Below are 17,801 nucleotides of genomic sequence, written 5' to 3'. Positions count from 1 at the left end.
AGGAGCCAGGTGCTTCTTCCGGGTCTCCCATGCGGGTGCAGGGGCCCAAGGACTTGGGCCATCTTCTACTGCTTTCCCAGGCCATAGCAGAGAGCTGGACTGGAAGAGGCGCAGCCGGGACTAGAACTGGCACCTATATGGGATACCGGTGCCGCAGGCAGAGGATTAACCTACAGAGCCACAGCAACGGCCCCCCAGCTGTGAATTTTAAACCAACTGAATCGAGCAGCAGGTATCCTCTGAGACTTGAGTCTGGGTTCAATATTATGTCTGTGAGATTCACCCACACTGATGCATGGAGCTACAGTTCATTCACTTCACTGCATGGCCACAAGGGTACCTCCAGAAGTTCTTGGAAAACAGAATGGAAAGATAAGTTCATGGGCAGGCCTTGCGGTGCAGCAGGCTAAGCTGCCACTTGGGACACCTGCATCTCATACGGGAGTCGGCAGGAGCGCCAGCTCGACTCCCGGCTGCTCTGCTTCCAGTCCAGCTTCCTGCTGTTGCATCCTGGGAAGCAGCAGGTGATGACTCCAGAATCTGGGTGCCCGCCACTCACGCAGGAGATCCAGCTGGAGCTCTGGGCTTCTGTCTGTGGCCTGACCAGCCCTGGCTCTTGTGGGTCTCTGGGGAATGAACCAGAAGCTGGAATCTCTTTTTCTCTCTGTCTCTGTCTCTGTCTCTCTCTGCCACTCAGGTAGAGAAGAAGAAAGAAACAAGCATTTCTTTAAAAAAAAAAAAAGGTAAGTTTTAGTGGAAAAAAATTTGACATTCATGCCTTAGTTTTTTCATAATATGCATTTTCCCCAACCTTTCTGAAGAGCCCTATGATGTTGCAATTTTTCTGTCCTCCTGTCACTTGATCATAAGGATTATTTTGGAAGTTTTTTTGCATTATTCTAGGAACACTCTAGGCTATGTTTCCTGGTACACATACACAGAGGTTTCTCTCCAGGACCTACATTTACAGATACATGTGTTGAGTTTTAGGGAAATGGACTTCCAAAATATTCTTCCTTATCAACAAACACCCTTTAGCACCTTCATCTTCTACTGGTAGAGCTAAGGGCTTCACCCAGGTGTCTGAGGTTTTCCCCACCCCACAGCTGTCTTTTCTAGCCTGGGGCATCCCCACACGGTTGAAGTGAAGGTGGCAAAGTCTCGAGTATGTCTGAGGGTGGGCACTGGGACCCCGGGGAGCAGCTGCTGCAGGTACCGGATTTGCCTGTGCCACCTCCCCGGTGCCCACGGGCATCCATCAGCCCACTCGACAGCTCCCTGCCGCCAGGCTACCCCCTCTGCAGGGGCTGCGCTAACTCAGAGCCTGTGTGTTTTTGCTCAAGGTCGTCCTTAACCACCTGGACCCCCCACCTCCCAGTGAACTCCCGGAGCAAGGTAAGAAGGGCTGGTCTGCGCACAGAGGCCCCACAGCCCTCTCTCCAAGGCCAGCCCGCCAAGGTCAGAGAAGAGAAGAAGCATCCAGAGGCTGACAGAGGCCTGGGTCCGCGGGCGCCTTGGCAGTCTCTCCAGGACCAAGCACACCTTCCTAGTTCTGGGTGGGACTTTTCAAGAAGACTTTTACAAACCAGAAAGGAAAACAAACAGAAAAGCACTGCAGGGAATTCTAACAGCGTCATCAAGTCCAAGCTCTCAAAGATTCTCTCCCAACCTCAATGGCATGGAGCCAATGCTCTGGTTCTGGTCCACGTGGCGGCACCACCTTGTCACCCACCTTCCCAGCCAAGTTCCAGAGCCCCTTCCGTCCCCCTCCTTCCGGCACAGACTCCACTTCTGCTCTGGTGGCAAAACTCGGCTGGGCTCAGACCTCCAGGGCTCCCAGGCTGGTGTGACCTGTCCAGAACCAGCTGCTCCCACACAGCACAGGGAGGTCCGCCTGGGCCAGCAAAGCCACTCCGGGGCCTCCCATGCCCTGTCCCGGGACTGGGCAGTGTGTGACAGCGGGTAACGCATGGCTCCTAGGAAGGGCTCAGTTTGTCAGTGTCACAAACCAAGTGGGATCCCTGATCCTGCTGGGGACAATGTTCGTCCCCATGGGGGTGAGCAATCCTTCGCTTCCTGACAGGGGGTCCCCATCTCCAGAAACAAAGCTCAGCCCCTGGTGTGCGAACTCCAGTCTTACACCCACATGGGCCCCCTGTCCCCACCGTAGCCCCTTTCCAGACAAAGGTCACAGCACTCCTCAGGGACAAAGCGGAGGCATGGACTCCTGGGGAGGCCACGAGGTCTCCAGGGGACCCTCCCCAGATGTGCAGGGAGCCCTCATCACCCGCAGTGGTCACTGAGAGACAACAGACCAAGCCTCCAGGCCCTCTCCCCTGCTCTGTTCCGGGCCTGCAGGCCTGGGGTACTGCCTGCGTCAGAAGCCCCATGGGGGTGGGCTAGGAGAGGTCAAGGCTAGGGCCACTGCCTTCAAAAGCCACGCCCTCTAAGGGATAGAGGCTGCAGGGGCAGAGGGTGTAGGGGAATGAGGAGGGACGCTCAGGCGCGCCAGGGGCAAGGGCAGGGGAAGGCAGGGCGGGGGTCGCTCACTCTGCTCCCCATGCTTGGGTCTGTAGTTGGCAGATCCTGCCAACAGCTGCCTCCACGCAGCTCACTGTCCACGTCTGTGTCCAGGCCTGAGGGCCTCTCAGAGGACCCAGAAGGGCAGAGAGGGGTGGGCTCTGAGGGCAGCCCAGCCCTGGAGCAGACACAAGGCCCATGCACCTGCTGGGCACTTCCTCTCCAGGGTGAGCGAGACCCTCACCTCAGCTGCCCCATCCTTGCCTGTCCCTAACCCTTGTATACCCAGAAGGTGACTCAGCCCACACACCAGCCCCAGCCCCCGCATCCCTCCTGTGTGGTGGCCATCTCTTCCCTGTTCCTTCCAGAGGGACATTTTGTGGTGGCCCTGTACGACTATGCAGCCGTGAATGACCAGGACCTGCACATGGTGAGGGGCGAGAAGCTACAGATCTTGCAGGAGTGAGTTTTGGGAAGGCTGTCCCCTGGCCATGCACCTGGACACGGCAGAACTCCCTCTCTCTGTCCGCCTCCTCACCACACACCCCAGCCCTCCAGGGCTGCCTCTTCTCCCCTCTCCCACCCCATCCCCCGCAGCAGCCTCTTAAACTTGACCCACTGTCTTCCCTGCCAAGGTCTTCCCAGGGAGCTGGCTGCCCTGCACAGCCTCCTGCGCCACGGTTAAGCTCCTCTGTGCAGCCCTCCTGGCTCCCACTCCCCCACTGGGTCCCGCGGCACCTGCCTGGCTCAGACAACTCCCCCAAAGTCTGCTCTCTCTTGAATACCCCTTGTCGTGCAAAGCCCTGAGAACTTGATTTTGTTAGTGAGTTTCTGCGGTGGCCTTGAACCTGGCACAGGAAGACCATGACCTGTGACCCTATAGGAGCCACTGTCCTCCTCCTGTCAGCAGCCCTCTTGCTTCAGTTTTTCCAAGCGAATCCCCTCTCCCTTGCTGAATTCCAAAGTGTCCCCTTCATCAAGAAGGAAGGACGCTCACCAGACGGCACGGCCGTCCTGGGCTGGCCAGGCTGCCCCTCAGAGGCTGCGCCCCTCCTGTCCCTGTGTCATTTCCTGCACCCGCCCCACGGGGCACTGGGCGACATGCACAAACTACCCCCCGCCCAGCTGCCACAATGCCTGCCATCACCAGTTCTCTGCCCACCGGCCAGGGATGAGGTTATGGGGAGGGGGTGCTGCCCCTGGGGGCCATCACCGTATTTCTGTTTCTCCTTCTCCCCCATAGAACTGGAGACTGGTGGTTGGCCAGGTCGCTCGTCACGGGGAAAGAAGGCTACGTGCCCAGCAACTTTGTGGCCGGAGTCGAGTCCCTGGAGGTGGAAAAGTAGGTGGCCAAACGGAAGCCCCCTCAAACCGGAGGTGCCTTTCCCGCTTCTGCTTTGTAGGCTGCCACGCAGGGCAGGGCCGGAAAGCTGGCTAAACAGTGACCACAGGGCCCAGCCAGAAGGGGCGGGAGTGGGTTAACTCCTGGTCCACACAGCACTTAACCCGCAGTGTGATACAGAGGGAGCCACACCGCCCCCACCCCCCATCAAACACGACAAGGGTTCCCTCTCTCGCATCCCCGGGATGGAGGCCTGCCCAGCGTGGCCCTGCAAGCTCACGGTGAGGCTCTCTGGCCAGCAGGCAGGCCCCACTGCCTCCAGGGGCAGGCCTCTAGGGCTCAGCGCCCAGGGGGCTCCCAGGATTCGGGCCCTGTTCCGAAACAGCTTCCATCAGCAGCCCCACCGCCCACACTCACCAGAACCATCTGTGCGGGTCAGCGGGGCCTGCCCACGAATGGCGCGCACAACGCCTGGAGCATGCGCACACGATGCCTGGAGCATGCGCGCACAGCGGGCTCCATCCAAGCCTGGGAAAGGGGCCATAGCGGGTAACGCGCAGCTGCTCCTGCCCTGCCTGGCTGGGCGCTCTGGCCTGCGGCTTTCCCCGAAGAACAGCTAGCGGGGCCCTGGGGCGTCTCGGTGCTGGACAGTCCTGCGCCGAAGGGGCACAGCTGGAATCCAGGCTGGGGAGTCTCCTGCCATCTGCCTCCTTCAGACACAGACCCCAAGGGTGGGCATGTGTCCACCCTGCGGAGCCAATGCTGTAGGGGACAGTGATGGATCGGGTGCATTTTTCCTGAACAAAACTAACAATGGCCACCCAAATAAAGTCCTGGTTTCATTTCGGTCCAGCAGCTGATGGGAAGCGAGAAGGGATGAGCAAGCTCCAAGACACGGAGAACAGCTCAGGACTAACTCATCTCTAAGGATGGCTTAGGAGGGAAGCTGGAAAAAAATATTCCCAGGGACAGGGATTGGTGACATGGGTGACGCCATCTGCGCTGCCGGCATCCCATATGGGCACCGGTTCGTGTCCCAGCTGCTCCACCGCTGATCCAGCTCCCTGCTATGGCCTGGGAAAGTACTGGAGGATGGCCCAAGCGCTTGGGCCGCTGCACCCACATAAGAGACCAGGATGAGGCTCCTGGCTTCGACCTTCCTGGGTCTTGGCCATTGCAGCCATTTGGGGAGTGAACCAGTGGATGGAAGACGTCTCTGACTTTCAAAAAAAATTAAATAAATCTTATAAAAAAAAAAAAAAAACTTGCCAAGCAAGGGGACCCTGAGGCTCACTTGTCTTACCATTTTTCAGGTGGTTCTTTAAGTCAATCAGCAGGAAAGAGGCCGAGAGGCAGCTTCTAGCTCCAGTCAACAAGGCCGGCTCCTTCCTCATAAGAGAGAGCGAAACCAGTCAAGGTAAGCCTTCCTGGCCCCTGCCCTGGGGCCCTGGGAAGCCCCCCCCCCCCAATAGACCTAGTGTGTGCGGTGAGTGGGGAAGGGTCCCTGCCCAGAGAACCTGTAGCCTCCGAGCCCTCCCACTTCTGGCCCTGCTGGGCAGCTGACTTTGAGGCTGTGCACACGAGCAGCTCCCCCAGGCTAGACACCACCCAGACAACGGGCAGCAGAGGCCAGTGGGAGACCCGCCCCCCACCCTGACCGTGCAACCCGGTCAGCAGGAAAGTGAGGCTAGTGGGGTCTGTGGAGGCAGCGTGGACCCCAGAGCCCTCAATCCCCAGCTGGGATGTGGAATCCAAAGATGAGCGAGCTCCATGATCCTTGAGAGGCCCCTCAGCCAGAAGCCGGCAGGTGACATGGTCTGGGAGCTGGCCTGTGCCTAGAAGGGGACAGTGACTATGGAAAACAGAATTATGACACTGGGTCTCCAAGTCGAATCCTGTAACTGAGCAAAACATGGCTGCCACACCTGGGCTTCCCTCATTTCCTCTACTGACTTAAGCTTTCTTTCCTTTTTTTTTTTTTTTATGTTTATTTATTTATTTATTTGAAAGAGACAGACAAAGCTTCCATCACTGGTTCACTCCCCAAATGCCTACAACAGCCAGGGCTGGGCTGGGACCACAGCCAGGAGCTAGGAACTCAAACCAGGTCTGCTTTGTGGGTGGCAGAGACCCAAGTACTTGAGCCATCACCTGCTGCCTCCCAGAGTGCGCATTAGCAGGCCGCTGGAACAGGGAGCAGAGCTGGGCCTGGCCCCCAGGCACTCTGACACCGGATGATACGGGCGCCCAACCAGCAGCTTAACTACCTTGCAGAGCGCCAGCTCCTCTTTCGTTCTTCATGTTTGTTGTTGTGAAATACAAAATACATGTAACACCACGTAAATCATCAATGAGTAAATAACTATAAATTATACAGTGTGATGAAAAGTAAGCCCCTCTGTAACCACAGCTGAGAGAGAACATTCCAGATGTACAGTTGTGGTCGTCCCCTGCCTCCTGGGAGGTTAGCAACCACTGCCCTGGCTTGCATGCAAATCCTCCCTCGATTTTTGTTTTGTTTTGTTTTACCACCCACATTGTGTCCACGTTGAGTTTATACTTGCGAATTGTGCCATTTTCATTTCCATGTGTCTTGCTCTTTCCACTCCACCTTGTGAGAGCCTGCATCCGTTTGCTAGGACAGCCATAACAGAGCAGCATGCACCATCCCCCTGCCCTGGGGCTCCAAGTCCAAGTCCAAGGTCAAGGTGTGGGCAGGGTTGGTCTCTCCAGGAGTGCTCACACAGCCTTCCCTCCGTGCCTGTCACATCCTGATCTCTTCTCATGAGAGCAGCACTGGTGTTGAATTAGCGCCTGCCCATAGACCTCATGTTAATTCATCACCTAGACCCAGAATCCCACTATAGTCACGTCTCCAGCTGCTGGGGTTAGCACTTGGACGTGAGACTTTAGGGACACGGTCCATCCCATAACAGATGCCTTCATCTGTTGAGCTGTTGAGAATCTGCGTGAGAATCCCAAACCAGCCTTTCTGTGTGAAGGTTGGTCAACATTGGGTTGTTTCCATTTGGGGGCTGTGAGGCAGGTACTGCTACGAATCTTATTTAGCACGCACACACAGCAAGACCACGCAGTCAGCGTCCCCAAGTCACAGCCAGCACATGGAGACTGGGAAGGGAGCTGCCCCGGCAGGGGCGTGCCGGCTAGCCAGTGCAGGCTGCAGGACCTCGGTCCGCCTCCTAAGCCCCAGTCTGCCGGCCGCCTTCCCCCGTCAGAAAATCCCAGTCTCCACAGCACCCAAGTCTGGGGCAGCCTACACAGCACAGAGGCAGAGGCCGGGTTTTGTGAACCTGAAGCTGGCAGGATATGGACGACCTCTTTAAGAAGAAAACCAGATTGTCCAAAGATGTCAGGGTCAGGTCCTTGGAGGAGCTGAGGCAGGAAGGGATCCTAAGCACCGGCCTAGCAGCGTGGCCCGGGGGAGAGCCCCCATCCCGGGGGCGCCAGGGTGCAGGAGCCCCTCCCAGCCGTGCTCTGCTCTCCTGGAGACCCGTCACCAGGCCCGGGCGGAGGCCCCCCAGGAGAGGCATGCCGGGAGGGGGTCAGGGCTCTGATGGGAGAGAGAGAAGGAAGCGGCCATGCTGGAGAACAGGGCTCCGCGCCTGACCCCTAGCGGGGAAGCGTGGCACTGCAGGGCGCCCGGGAGCCGCCGCTGGGGTACCAGGTCTTCCTTTCTGGCCTCAGCGACCCCAAATGACAGCTGTGGGGTTGGGGGGAATAGGAGGTGCCCATGGAACCCAGAGAGCTGGGCAGGGGCATTTTAGGAAAACCTTGGGGTCATGGAAAGCAGAAACTCCTACCTCCGAAGTTGTTCTTGTGGGCAGAAGGGCATCACGGATATATGTGTATGTGCCAATGCAAAGGAATTGAACAGGGCCACTGGGAAATAGCTTACGATGCCCTCTGCCCAGGGCACGGGTACCTGACGCTGTGATTTGCTATTTGCTTGTGGGAGCCGAGTCAGCCTGATCAGCCAGAAAAATAAATAAAGCTCCTAACCCCCAACCCCTGCCAGCAGCCGCCTTAACGTTTCCCAGGGTTTCCTGGCACAGGGTCCCTGAGCGACCAGGCGCCCAAGTGGCGGACAGCACGAATAGCCGCACGCTGTCCTGCCAAGGAACCGCTGGGGGGTGGAGGTCGAGATGAAAGAAAAGGGAAGCAGCCAGACGGAGAGCAGAACTAAGGGGAGCTTTTTTTTGCAAAGCATTGAAAGGAAGCCCACAACCCCATGCTGAGTTTCCATCTCTGCAGGCGCTTTCTCTCTGTCGGTGAAGGACGCCAGCCCCCAGGGGGAGGTGGTCAAACACTATAAGATCCGCTCCCTGGATGAAGGGGGCTACTACATCTCCCCCCGGGCCACCTTCCCCTCCCTCCAGGCCCTGGTGGAGCACTATTCTGGTAAGAGGGGGCGCCTGCTGGGGGCTGGGGCTGGGGCTGGGGCTGGGGCTGGGGCCAGAGGAGCCCTGAGTCTGTCTCTAGGATCCCAAATTTTATGGCTCTCGGGCGCCTCCGTGGGGTGGAGGGAGAAGATCCCAAAGGCGGATCTAAGGATTGGCCACACTGGGCATGGTGATTCCAAGCCAGGGGCCCTCTACTGGCTCAGCGTGGGGCCTCCTGGACAGCAGCAAGGATGTTCAGTCTCAGCAAGGGCAGGCTGATGACTGCACACCTGCTCTATGCGGAGTGAATGTTAGAACCTAGCGTGGAGATGCGCATGCGCATGCACCTGTGCCATGCTAGGAGGCGGGGCTCGGCGGGGAGACGCGGGGGAGGGAAGGGACGGACATGGCCAGGGATGACGGGCTCTGGAGTGGGGGCCTGGCTGCTCTGGTAACCTCCTGTCCGGTCCTGTCTTCCCCAATGCAGAGAAGGGGGACGGTCTATGCCAGAGGCTGACCCTGCCCTGTGTGGGCGTGGCTCCTCAGAGCCCCTGGGCCCAGGACGAGTGGGAGATCCCCCGGCAGTCTCTGAAGCTGGTCAGGAAGCTGGGCTCAGGGCAGTTTGGCGAAGTCTGGATGGGTGAGTCGTGGTGTGCCGGGGCCCCTCCCCTGCCCCGGGGCCCAGAGCCTGCAGGTGTCGGTGGAAGGCTGTGGAAGGCCGAAGGCTCAGCATGCGCCTCCCCCTAGGGCCCCACACAGAGGCTGTGAGGACAAAGTAATGCAAGTTCAGAACCTTGAGCTGTCCACCCATGCCCGTTGGGACATCTTGCTGGGGAAGAAGGAATCCATCCAGCTCTCCACCCGCCAAGTCAGGCCCCCCCTCTTAGTTCCGCTTGGCCTGCTGGTGGCCTGGCCTGGGCCTTGGGGTGAGCTCGACCATCTGGTCCACCCCTCAGCTTGGCTCCCACAGATGGAGGCTTTCTGAAGCATGGCGAGCCGTGAGCCAGGAGCTCTGGAGTCTGACTGTAGGTGCAGGTGCTGCAGCCAGCCACTGGCCTTGTCCCTTACCCTCCAGTCCGGTCTCCCCACCTCGCACTTGCAGCTCATGGGACCACTCCCCACTCCCCATGGGCACCATCAGAATATAAGATCCAGTGGTGCTTCGGTCCCTGCCCTGGTCCACTGGGGCATGATTCAGAGTTGGATCCTGAAGCCTCCCCAAGTGTCTACACCCAGGGCTGATGCCTGAGGGGCCTCTGGCAGGAGCTCCTCCAGGCGCCGCTGCCCCGGGACAGGGCGGAGCATGTCTGCTCTGAGTTGCTGGCCGTTACCCTTTGGGGGTGGATGGAGCCCTATGGAGCACTGGAGAGCCTGGGGCTACAGGAACTTTGAGGAATGGGAAAGGAGGAGGGAGCAGACCCAACCCCCCTACCTTGCAATTGCATGCAGCTCATTTCCATGTGAAGCTGCAGAGTGACACGGAGGGGCAGGAGGCAAGCTACGTGCAGGGCAAGGGAACGCCACTCTGACCCTGGTATGGAGCAAAGAGGTGAACGCCCCCCCTCCCCGCCTACCCTACTACCAGGCAGGGTGAGTTCCTCGACAGCCTGAGACCCCAGTGCAGCCCGCGGAGCAGAGACAGGCTGGGGTCCTTGCCCAAGATCCGCCACATGCTCATCTCCTGCAGGAGCTGCCCATAGAATGTGGTGGCCCCGGCCGCTTCTGTGGGCTGGGGAGGCACCGCCTGCAAGCAACCCCTCCACCTTGCAAACGGCTGCTCCATCCTCTCCCCCAACCCCCTGCCCTGCCTGGCTCAGGTTACTACAAGAACAACGTGAAGGTGGCCATCAAGACCTTGAAGGAGGGAACCATGTCTCCAGAAGCCTTCCTGGGCGAGGCCAACCTGATGAAGACCCTGCAGCACGAGCGGCTGGTGCGCCTCTACGCCGTGGTCACCAGGGAGCCCATCTACATCGTCACGGAGTACATGGCCAGAGGTGCTGCCTCCTGCGGGGCTCCGTCCTCATGCCGAGGCTGGATGGGGGCTGGGGTGGGGCCCTGCAGTGGGCTTGCCTGGCCAGGGGGTCTGTGAGCTCCTGTGCTGTAGACAGAGGGCACTGCTCTGCGTGGTTGGGGGGTGGGGGGCTGTGCAGTAGGAAAGAGGCCAAGAGGGAAGAGAGCTGACAGGTCCTTACCTAGCAGAGTGCAGCCCACATTCCTGCAGTGTGTGTGTGCTTATCACACTCTTCTGTGCTCACGGGGAGGGTAGAGCGTTGCCAAGTGGAAAGAGCTGGGTCCTTGGGATTTTACAACCTGGATGACCACAGAGACTGGGCTGGGCAGGTTCCCATGGGCAGCAGACATGGGTGCAGGGGAGGGAGGGTCAGCCTCAGCTTTTCACTTCCCTCTTGCTCACCCACCATGACCCTAACCCCACACAGCTCCTTTGAGTGGCCATGGTGATACAGTTCCTTCAACATTGCCACGTGGGCTGCAGCTCGGCTTTGATTCCACAGAGCAATGGCCATGGCCCCAGGCCCAGTTCTCTCCCTTCTGGTGTTTCCTTGGTCCTCAGGGCACAGTCTGTCAGCAGGGACGGGGAGAGCGAGGCAGACGTGTGGGAGCACCTGGCTGGGGAACAGCACTGACCTTCCAGTCAGAACCTGGCTTCCATTCTCAGCTCCCCCCGCCAGTGACCTCAGACAGGTGGCTGACCTGGCTGACACCTAACTGCTTCTCCCCAGCTGGGGGCTGTCAGCTGCTACTGAGCTTCTTCAGCGTGCAAGGCTCCCAGTGTCTGCAGGTGGTCCCCGCGAGGCAAGAGCTCTGATGGCGCCACCAGCCACTTCCCACCACCAGCAGGGGAGAGACTGGCACAACCAGGCATGGGTGGCTTTGCGGAGGTCCAGTTGCAACTTCTCTTTTCTTAGGCTGCTTGCTGGATTTCCTGAAGACGGATGAAGGCAGCAAATTGTCCCTCCCACGGCTGATCGACATGTCAGCCCAGGTTGGTGCACCACAGGTGCAGAGGGAGCCTGGGGGGAGCAATGCCCTCACCCCTGCCCACGTCCCTCTCCCTGGTGCTCTGGGCCTTAACAAAATCAACTGCTTTTTAAAAGACTTATTTACTTGAAAGACAGCATGACAGATGGAGAGAGGGAGAAAGAGAGAGAGGATCTTCCATCCTCTGGTTCACTTCCCAGATGGCCACAATGGCCAGGCCAAGCCAGGAGGCAAGAACTCCATCTGGGTCTCCCACGTGGGTACAGGGGCACAAGCACTTGGACCATCCTCCACTGCTTTCCCAGGCCATTAGCAGGGAGCTGGATCAGGAGCGGAGCAGTCAGGACTTGAACTACAGCTGCTGGTCTTGCAGACAGTGGCTTAACCTGCTGCGCTGCACAACCCTGGCTGCTATAATCAACTATGTGGAGGTTGTACAGGTCTGCTTCAGGCTGGACTGCGAGGGACACGGAAAACCCCATGTGGTACTGAGAGGTGGGCAGCCGAGGCGGGCTCTGTACCCCAGCTTCTGCCACCCCACCAGGGATCTCAGCAAGCTGCTGCCCCCCAACCCCGGCTGTGCAGCTCTGCCATTGTGTCCTCTTCTCAGAGGACAGGAAGAGATCCAGGGGACGAAAGCCTCTGGGGACTTTCCTCGGCTCTTGCAGTTCCCTGGCTGCCGTATCTCCGGGCCCCGAGCTACAAGGACTGGGGGCTGCCGTCCTGGTTCTGGGCAGCCACTACAAGGAAGCATGTTCCCCATGAAGGCAGGCAGGGCGCCCGGAGGCTGGGAGACATTCTTAAGAGTTAGCTAGAGTCTATTCAACACAGTCAGCAGGTATGCTCACTGTAACCCCACTTCTTCCTTCGGGGTGCCTCCAGGAACTGACTGAAAACACTGGTTCCAGCCCAGGAGCCCCAAGTTCTCAGGTGGCACTGAGATCAGCCCAGGCTGATGGGCAGGCCTAAGCCCCCTGCAAGTGCCAGGGACATCCCTTTGCTGCATCCTAGAGAACTCCCAATCGCCAGGGTTTGCCCTCTCAACTTCAGACTCTGCGAGGGGTGAGCAGAAGGGAGAGGTGGGCCCTTGCCCCCTGGGGACTCTAGCTGAGGGCTCTAGTGGGCAGGACAGGGCATCTGGTGGCCTTGTGTGTTGCACTGGAACCCTCTGCAGAAAAACTGTCCCGTGGTCAGCTCACACACATACACACACATACACACACACACACACACACACACACACCAGTGGCCAGGTCCCCACCCAGCCAGTGAGACAGCGACAGGAAGTTAACACAGACAGCCAGTTTCAAACCGTACAGTACTGATAAGCCTGTTCACTCCTTCTCCCTCTGCTTCCTTCTCGCTCTCTTTTACTCTATAACCCCTTGGAGAACCTTGGGGTGTGAGGGGCAGAGAGTGTGAGAAATCATCTGAGTTTAGTTTCTAGAAGTGTCCAAATCCAGGGACTAGGAAACTTGAAAACCAGACAGCCTCCAAGTCACATTCTGGTCATGCTGATGCTGCTCCCTGCATGTGCACACACCAGGCCCTGCGTACATACAGCACAGGTGCATACACACCAGGACCTGCGTACATACAGCACAGGTGCACACACCAGCACCCGCGTACATACAGCACAGGTGCACACACCAGGACCTGCATACATACAGCACAGGTGCACACACCAGGACCAGCATACATACAGCACAGGTGCACACACCAGCACCCTCGTACATACAACACAGGTGCACACACCAGGACCTGCGTACATACAGCACAGGTGCACACACCAGGACCTGCATACATACAACACAGGAGCACACACCAGGACCTGCGTACATACAGCACAGGTGCATACACACCAGGACCAGCATACATACAGCACAGGTGCACACACCAGCACCCTCGTACATACAGCACAGGAGCACACACCAGGACCTGTGTGCGCACACACAAGCTAGACGTCCCCGGGCTCTCCTCCTGCTCTACAGGGTGAAATGCAAAGTCCCCATGAGCCTCCCTCCAAGGCCAGCTCTGGATCACCCATGCCTGAGGCCCCTCCAGCCTCAGCCCCTCGCACCCCCCTGGCAGCCACGCAGCCCTGCTCACGCCCTGTGCCCTTTCACACCTGTGCCCCTCTGCCCAGAGTGCCTCCCGGGCTTCCCACCTGGCGGGAAGCTGCTCAGGCCCAAGTCAGCGTCTCCCACTGGAGGGCCCTCCCTCCGTGTTCTCCATAGCGTGGGCTGTGGCACGTTCTTCTCCCCAGTGGGTCTGCGCCCTGCTCACCTGTTCTTTGCGTCTGTATTGCCAGTACCACTGAGGAGGCATCAGCTAAGGGGAGTCCTGCTTGACACTGCCCAGACCAGAGGTGTTTAGCAATTGTGCCTGCCCCGTGGCCCCACACTAGTCACTGCACACTGAGGCAATGCTTTAGCGAGGAAGGAGGGAGTGGGCTCAGGAAGAAGGCCAGGCAAGCGGGAATGTAAGGGGAGGGATCTGCTGCAGTGTTGGCGTCTTGTACCGTGGGCCTGAGGGGTACACTGACTGAGTGTTCTCTGCCTCAGTTTCTCCACCTGTCAGTCGGGTGAATAAAGCCTCAGCTTCTCAGCTGACAGGCACCGGAGCAGGGGAAGGAGAACAGGGTTCCTCCCCTTTGCTCTCTTCCCCCTGGATTCTGCTCAGGCCTCCTGTAGCCACCTCAGGGCAGGTGCAGGGCCCGGCCCCTGGCCACAAACTGCGTCCCGCCTGCTCCTCAACTCCGTGCCCTGCACAGTCTTCCCCCAGTCCCAGGCCACAGCTGTGACCCTCAGCAAGGTGAAGCAACTTGCAGAGGGCCCGGGGTTCCCACTGTGGGCTCCCCAAGGAGAGGACACGCCCTCCTCATCCTTCCCCGCCCCCTCCTGTTCTGCTCCCTCCCTCCGCAGACACCTTCCTTGCCCTTGCCTTGGTCCTGCTGCCCGCCTTCCCCACAGACACTCGGACACTGCCCGGATGCACAGGTGGCCCCTGCGTCTCCGCCCACCGTGTCCCTGCCGTGCCGGGCTTCTGGGGGCCTGGGGTTGAGCTGGCTGGGGAGCACTGCCTCCCACATGGCTTCCCTAGCCACAGTATCACCCCCACGCAACCACCAGAAGCAAGCAAAAAGCCCACTCCAGCCTGCCCTGACCTCCCTGTATTGCTAGTGGGTGGTAAGGTGGGCTTGGCAGGCGGGCTGGTGGGTGAGGGGCTTAGGGGCTGTGCGGGGGATGCTGGGTGCATGCACCCCCGCCCCCGGCCCCCCGCGCGGCCCTTCACCTCATGGCCTTGTGCCCTCAGATTGCCGAAGGCATGGCGTACATAGAGCACATGAACTCCATCCACCGCGACCTGAGGGCGGCCAACATCCTCGTGTCCGAGGCGCTGAGCTGTAAAATCGCTGACTTTGGCCTGGCCCGCATCATCGACAGCGAGTACACCGCCCAGGAGGGTGAGCGGGCCTGCCCTAACCCCGGACTCCACAAGCCCCCGTGGGAAGGGACCTCAGCGTTGTGAGGCACCCACACCTGCACCTGCACAATCGCCTGTCCTGGGTGCATTGGGCAGAGCAGACCGTCCACAGGGGAGTGGCTCTGCAGGGAGACAGGCGTGGGGGTGCTGCCTGGAGCTGATCCCCAGTGCACGGCACCACAGCAAAGGCACTGAGAAGTCCTGCAGTGACCTTTACGTGTACATAGGCCTCACCTCCAGTCCCCCAGCTATTTTGAGCCCCAAATACTTTGCCCGTTTGGTTCCTGTACACTGTCCACCAAAGCAGAGTTTCACGGATCAGACTTTGAGCAGCAGCGCCTGCACCGGGTCAGGCTTCCCCCGGAGCACTCTGCCTCTGTCTATCGCAGCTCGGGAGAAGCGAAAGTGAGCATAGGTGTCGCTGTTAGGCGAGCACAGTAACTAGTGGGTCCAGGTCCAGGAGGAGAGATGGGCTTGGTCCCTCAGTGACCGAGATAGCAAGGCCACGGAAAAGCTCAGGTGGGCACAGCATGGGCTGCTCAGAAAGACTCCAGGATTCGATTCCTGCCTCACAGCACCCCAGGGAGGCACCCACATCACCTGCCATCTCCAGGTTGCAGGACAAGTTCACGTGTGCGGGGAGGGGGAGATTCTGCCATCCCGGATGGACGCACTTTTATGAGGTCCATGTGCCCTCCATGCAAAGACCCAGAGGGGTGATGGGGAGTGCTCTTGTGTCCTGGGGTATCTTAGTGACTCCTGGAGGCAGCTCTGCTGTGTCCAGGAGCCGAGCCCAGCAAGGCCCCAGAGTGGGGGCAGGCTGGGGGTGTGTAGGGGTGCGGGCACCAAGGCACCACCTCTCAGAGCCTCCTGGGGCTTTTCCTGCAGGAGCCAAGTTCCCCATCAAGTGGACTGCGCCCGAAGCCATCCAGTTCGGGGTGTTCACCATCAAAGCAGACGTGTGGTCATTTGGGATCCTCTTGATGGAAATTGTCACGTATGGGCGGGTGCCATATCCAGGTAGGCTGTGCCCCACAGCTCTCCCGACGCTGCCTGTCTCCCCGATGCCATCCTGGGGTGGGGGTGGGGGAGCACCGGCGCTGCCCGTGCTTGCCACAGCCAGGTCCTGTCAGAGACCCAGGCAGGTCCCGGGGATGGGGGTGGGGTGGGATTGTGCTGCTTTATCATCTTTGCTCTGACATCAAGTGAGCTCTGAAAACAGCAATCAGAGTGAACTCCACTTCATTCCCAGCCGATCTGTGTCAGCTGGGGACAGGTTGTCTCTTCCCTGGTTCTTACACCTGGGGTGTATGCCAGAGCCCCATCCTGAGCAGGCAGAATGCAAAACCCCCACTCTCCGCACCGCTCAGCCTGGCAGTCGGCCGGGGTGAATTTTCAGGGCACCTGTCCAGTGCGTGGCGGGTGTCCCAGGCAATCACAGATCATCATAGAGGGTCCTCCTCGGGGGAGGCTGCCCATTCAGGAGGAAACGCACAGCCTCTCTGCAGCCTTTCTGCCAACCCTAGACAGAGACGGCCAGAGCCGGCGACCGGGAGGAAGCAGGCGTCTGCGCCCTTGCGGCGCGCGCCCTCCCCGTCCTGAGCCTGGCGCCCCGCCCCGCGCTGTCCGCTGCCCGCAGGGATGAGCAACCCCGAGGTCATCCGCAGCCTGGAGCGCGGCTACCGCATGCCGCGCCCGGACTCCTGCCCGCCCGAGCTGTACCGCGACGTCATCGCCGAGTGCTGGCGGGACCGGCCGGAGGAGCGGCCCACCTTCGAGTTCCTGCAGTCGGTGCTGGAGGACTTCTACACGGCCACCGAGCGGCAGTACGAGCTGCAGCCCTAGGCACGCGGCCCCGCCCCCTGGCTCACCTGTGCGAGCCTCGGGCCCGGGGTGAACCGCACCTGTGGACCGCTGCGGCTCTTCTTCAGGCCGCGGGCGAGCCGGACGGGCCGAGGGGTACTGGCGCACCCACGTCTCCGATCAGGAACCAGGGGTAGAGGCGACCTCGCAGGATCGCCGGCTGGGCCCTGGAACGACTTCCCGAGCCCCTCTGTGCGTTGGCACCACAGGGCAGGACCGTGTGGCTTTTCACGCCTGTCGTTCGCTCTGACCGCCGCAGGGTTAAGCCTCGGGAGGTGCGCAGAGCAGTGCCAGCACCGCGCAGGCGCCGCCGTGCGCCCGGAGCCGCGCCCTGCTTGCTGCCGGGGTGGGGGGCCCCCGACCCAGGCGGCACTCCGCACTTTGGGACTGTTCTGTAATAAAGTCGCAAGAGTCTGACCTTCCCCGGGTAGTTTCTGGCGACAAGATTGGACGACGCATACCCGCTGTGCCTGAGGGTCTCCGCCCGCGCGAGCCCTGCAAGGCACAGGGTCTGGGGTTGAAGCTGAGTCTCGCCCCCGCAGGGCGACTACGAACCCCTTAGTGCCTTTTCCGACCGGCAGGGGGCGTCCTCACCCCACTTATCCCCGGCCCATGGACGCGGATCTGAAGCCTGGGCGCAGCTAAGGCTCTGAACCGACGACAGGGGGCAAACGCCAGGAGTCTGGCTTGGTGGCCACTGTTGTCGCTCTGCAGCCGAGGAAGCTGCCCTAGCGCCTTACCCTACAGATGAAGGGGGTCACCCAGTGCTCCACAGACATCTCCTCGGGGCCCTCGGGGCCCTCCTCTTGTCTTCTATCTCCTAGTCTTGGGCTGGATCTGCAATCGTGGTCCTTCAGCAGCGGTTCAGTGGCGCAAGCCTCGGCTTGGCCCCTTGCTCTCAGCCCTGGCTGCAGGGAGACCCAGCTGCGGTGGAGTACAGAACTTGGGGGGAGGGAATGGCAAAGTGCTAGTGCCCCAGGTGTTTCCTCCTGGACCTCCGGGCTGAGCTTTGTGAGGTCTGCAGGAGGGCTTCCCAGGAGGGCTGGCCCATGACACCTGGGGGTCAGTCAGGCTCAGGTCCTGGTACTGCAGGGCTAACAGGTGCTTGTGGCGATTCCCAGTGTTGATACGCAAATGACAGCCTGCAGAACCCAGAACAGAAGCCCACAAAGGGAGGGGCATTGTGG

The 17,801-nt window shown here is 59.9% G+C and overlaps 1 protein-coding gene across 3 annotated transcripts in view; it reads left to right on the top strand.

The window, feature by feature from the left end:
* The window catches only part of BLK (BLK proto-oncogene, Src family tyrosine kinase), a 44,141-nt gene extending 27,110 nt beyond the window's left edge, over positions 1-17,031 (top strand). For 2 of the 3 annotated variants that reach the window (XM_002709439.6, XM_089325428.1), the window contains exons 3-13: positions 1,344-1,395; positions 2,889-2,982; positions 3,764-3,862; positions 5,176-5,279; positions 8,135-8,281; positions 8,750-8,902; positions 10,080-10,259; positions 11,193-11,269; positions 14,581-14,731; positions 15,640-15,771; positions 16,391-17,031. In XM_002709439.6, coding sequence (XP_002709485.1) covers positions 1,344-1,395; positions 2,889-2,982; positions 3,764-3,862; positions 5,176-5,279; positions 8,135-8,281; positions 8,750-8,902; positions 10,080-10,259; positions 11,193-11,269; positions 14,581-14,731; positions 15,640-15,771; positions 16,391-16,596 — 1,395 coding nt within the window. In that variant the 3' untranslated portion in view covers positions 16,597-17,031. The remainder of the gene's footprint in view (positions 1-1,343; positions 1,396-2,888; positions 2,983-3,763; positions 3,863-5,175; positions 5,280-8,134; positions 8,282-8,749; positions 8,903-10,079; positions 10,260-11,192; positions 11,270-14,580; positions 14,732-15,639; positions 15,772-16,390) is intronic. The other variant, XM_089325429.1, reaches the window with a different exon arrangement.
* Positions 17,032-17,801: the final 770 nt, after the last annotated feature.

The sequence above is a fragment of the Oryctolagus cuniculus genome, chromosome 2 (assembly GCF_051225735.1).
Source record: "Oryctolagus cuniculus isolate XC-2025 breed Fujian yellow rabbit chromosome 2, ASM5122573v1, whole genome shotgun sequence".
Classification (NCBI taxonomy): Eukaryota; Metazoa; Chordata; class Mammalia; order Lagomorpha; family Leporidae; genus Oryctolagus; species Oryctolagus cuniculus.
Note: the sequence above shows the minus strand (reverse complement) of the source record. Positions and strands in the feature narration are given on the sequence as shown.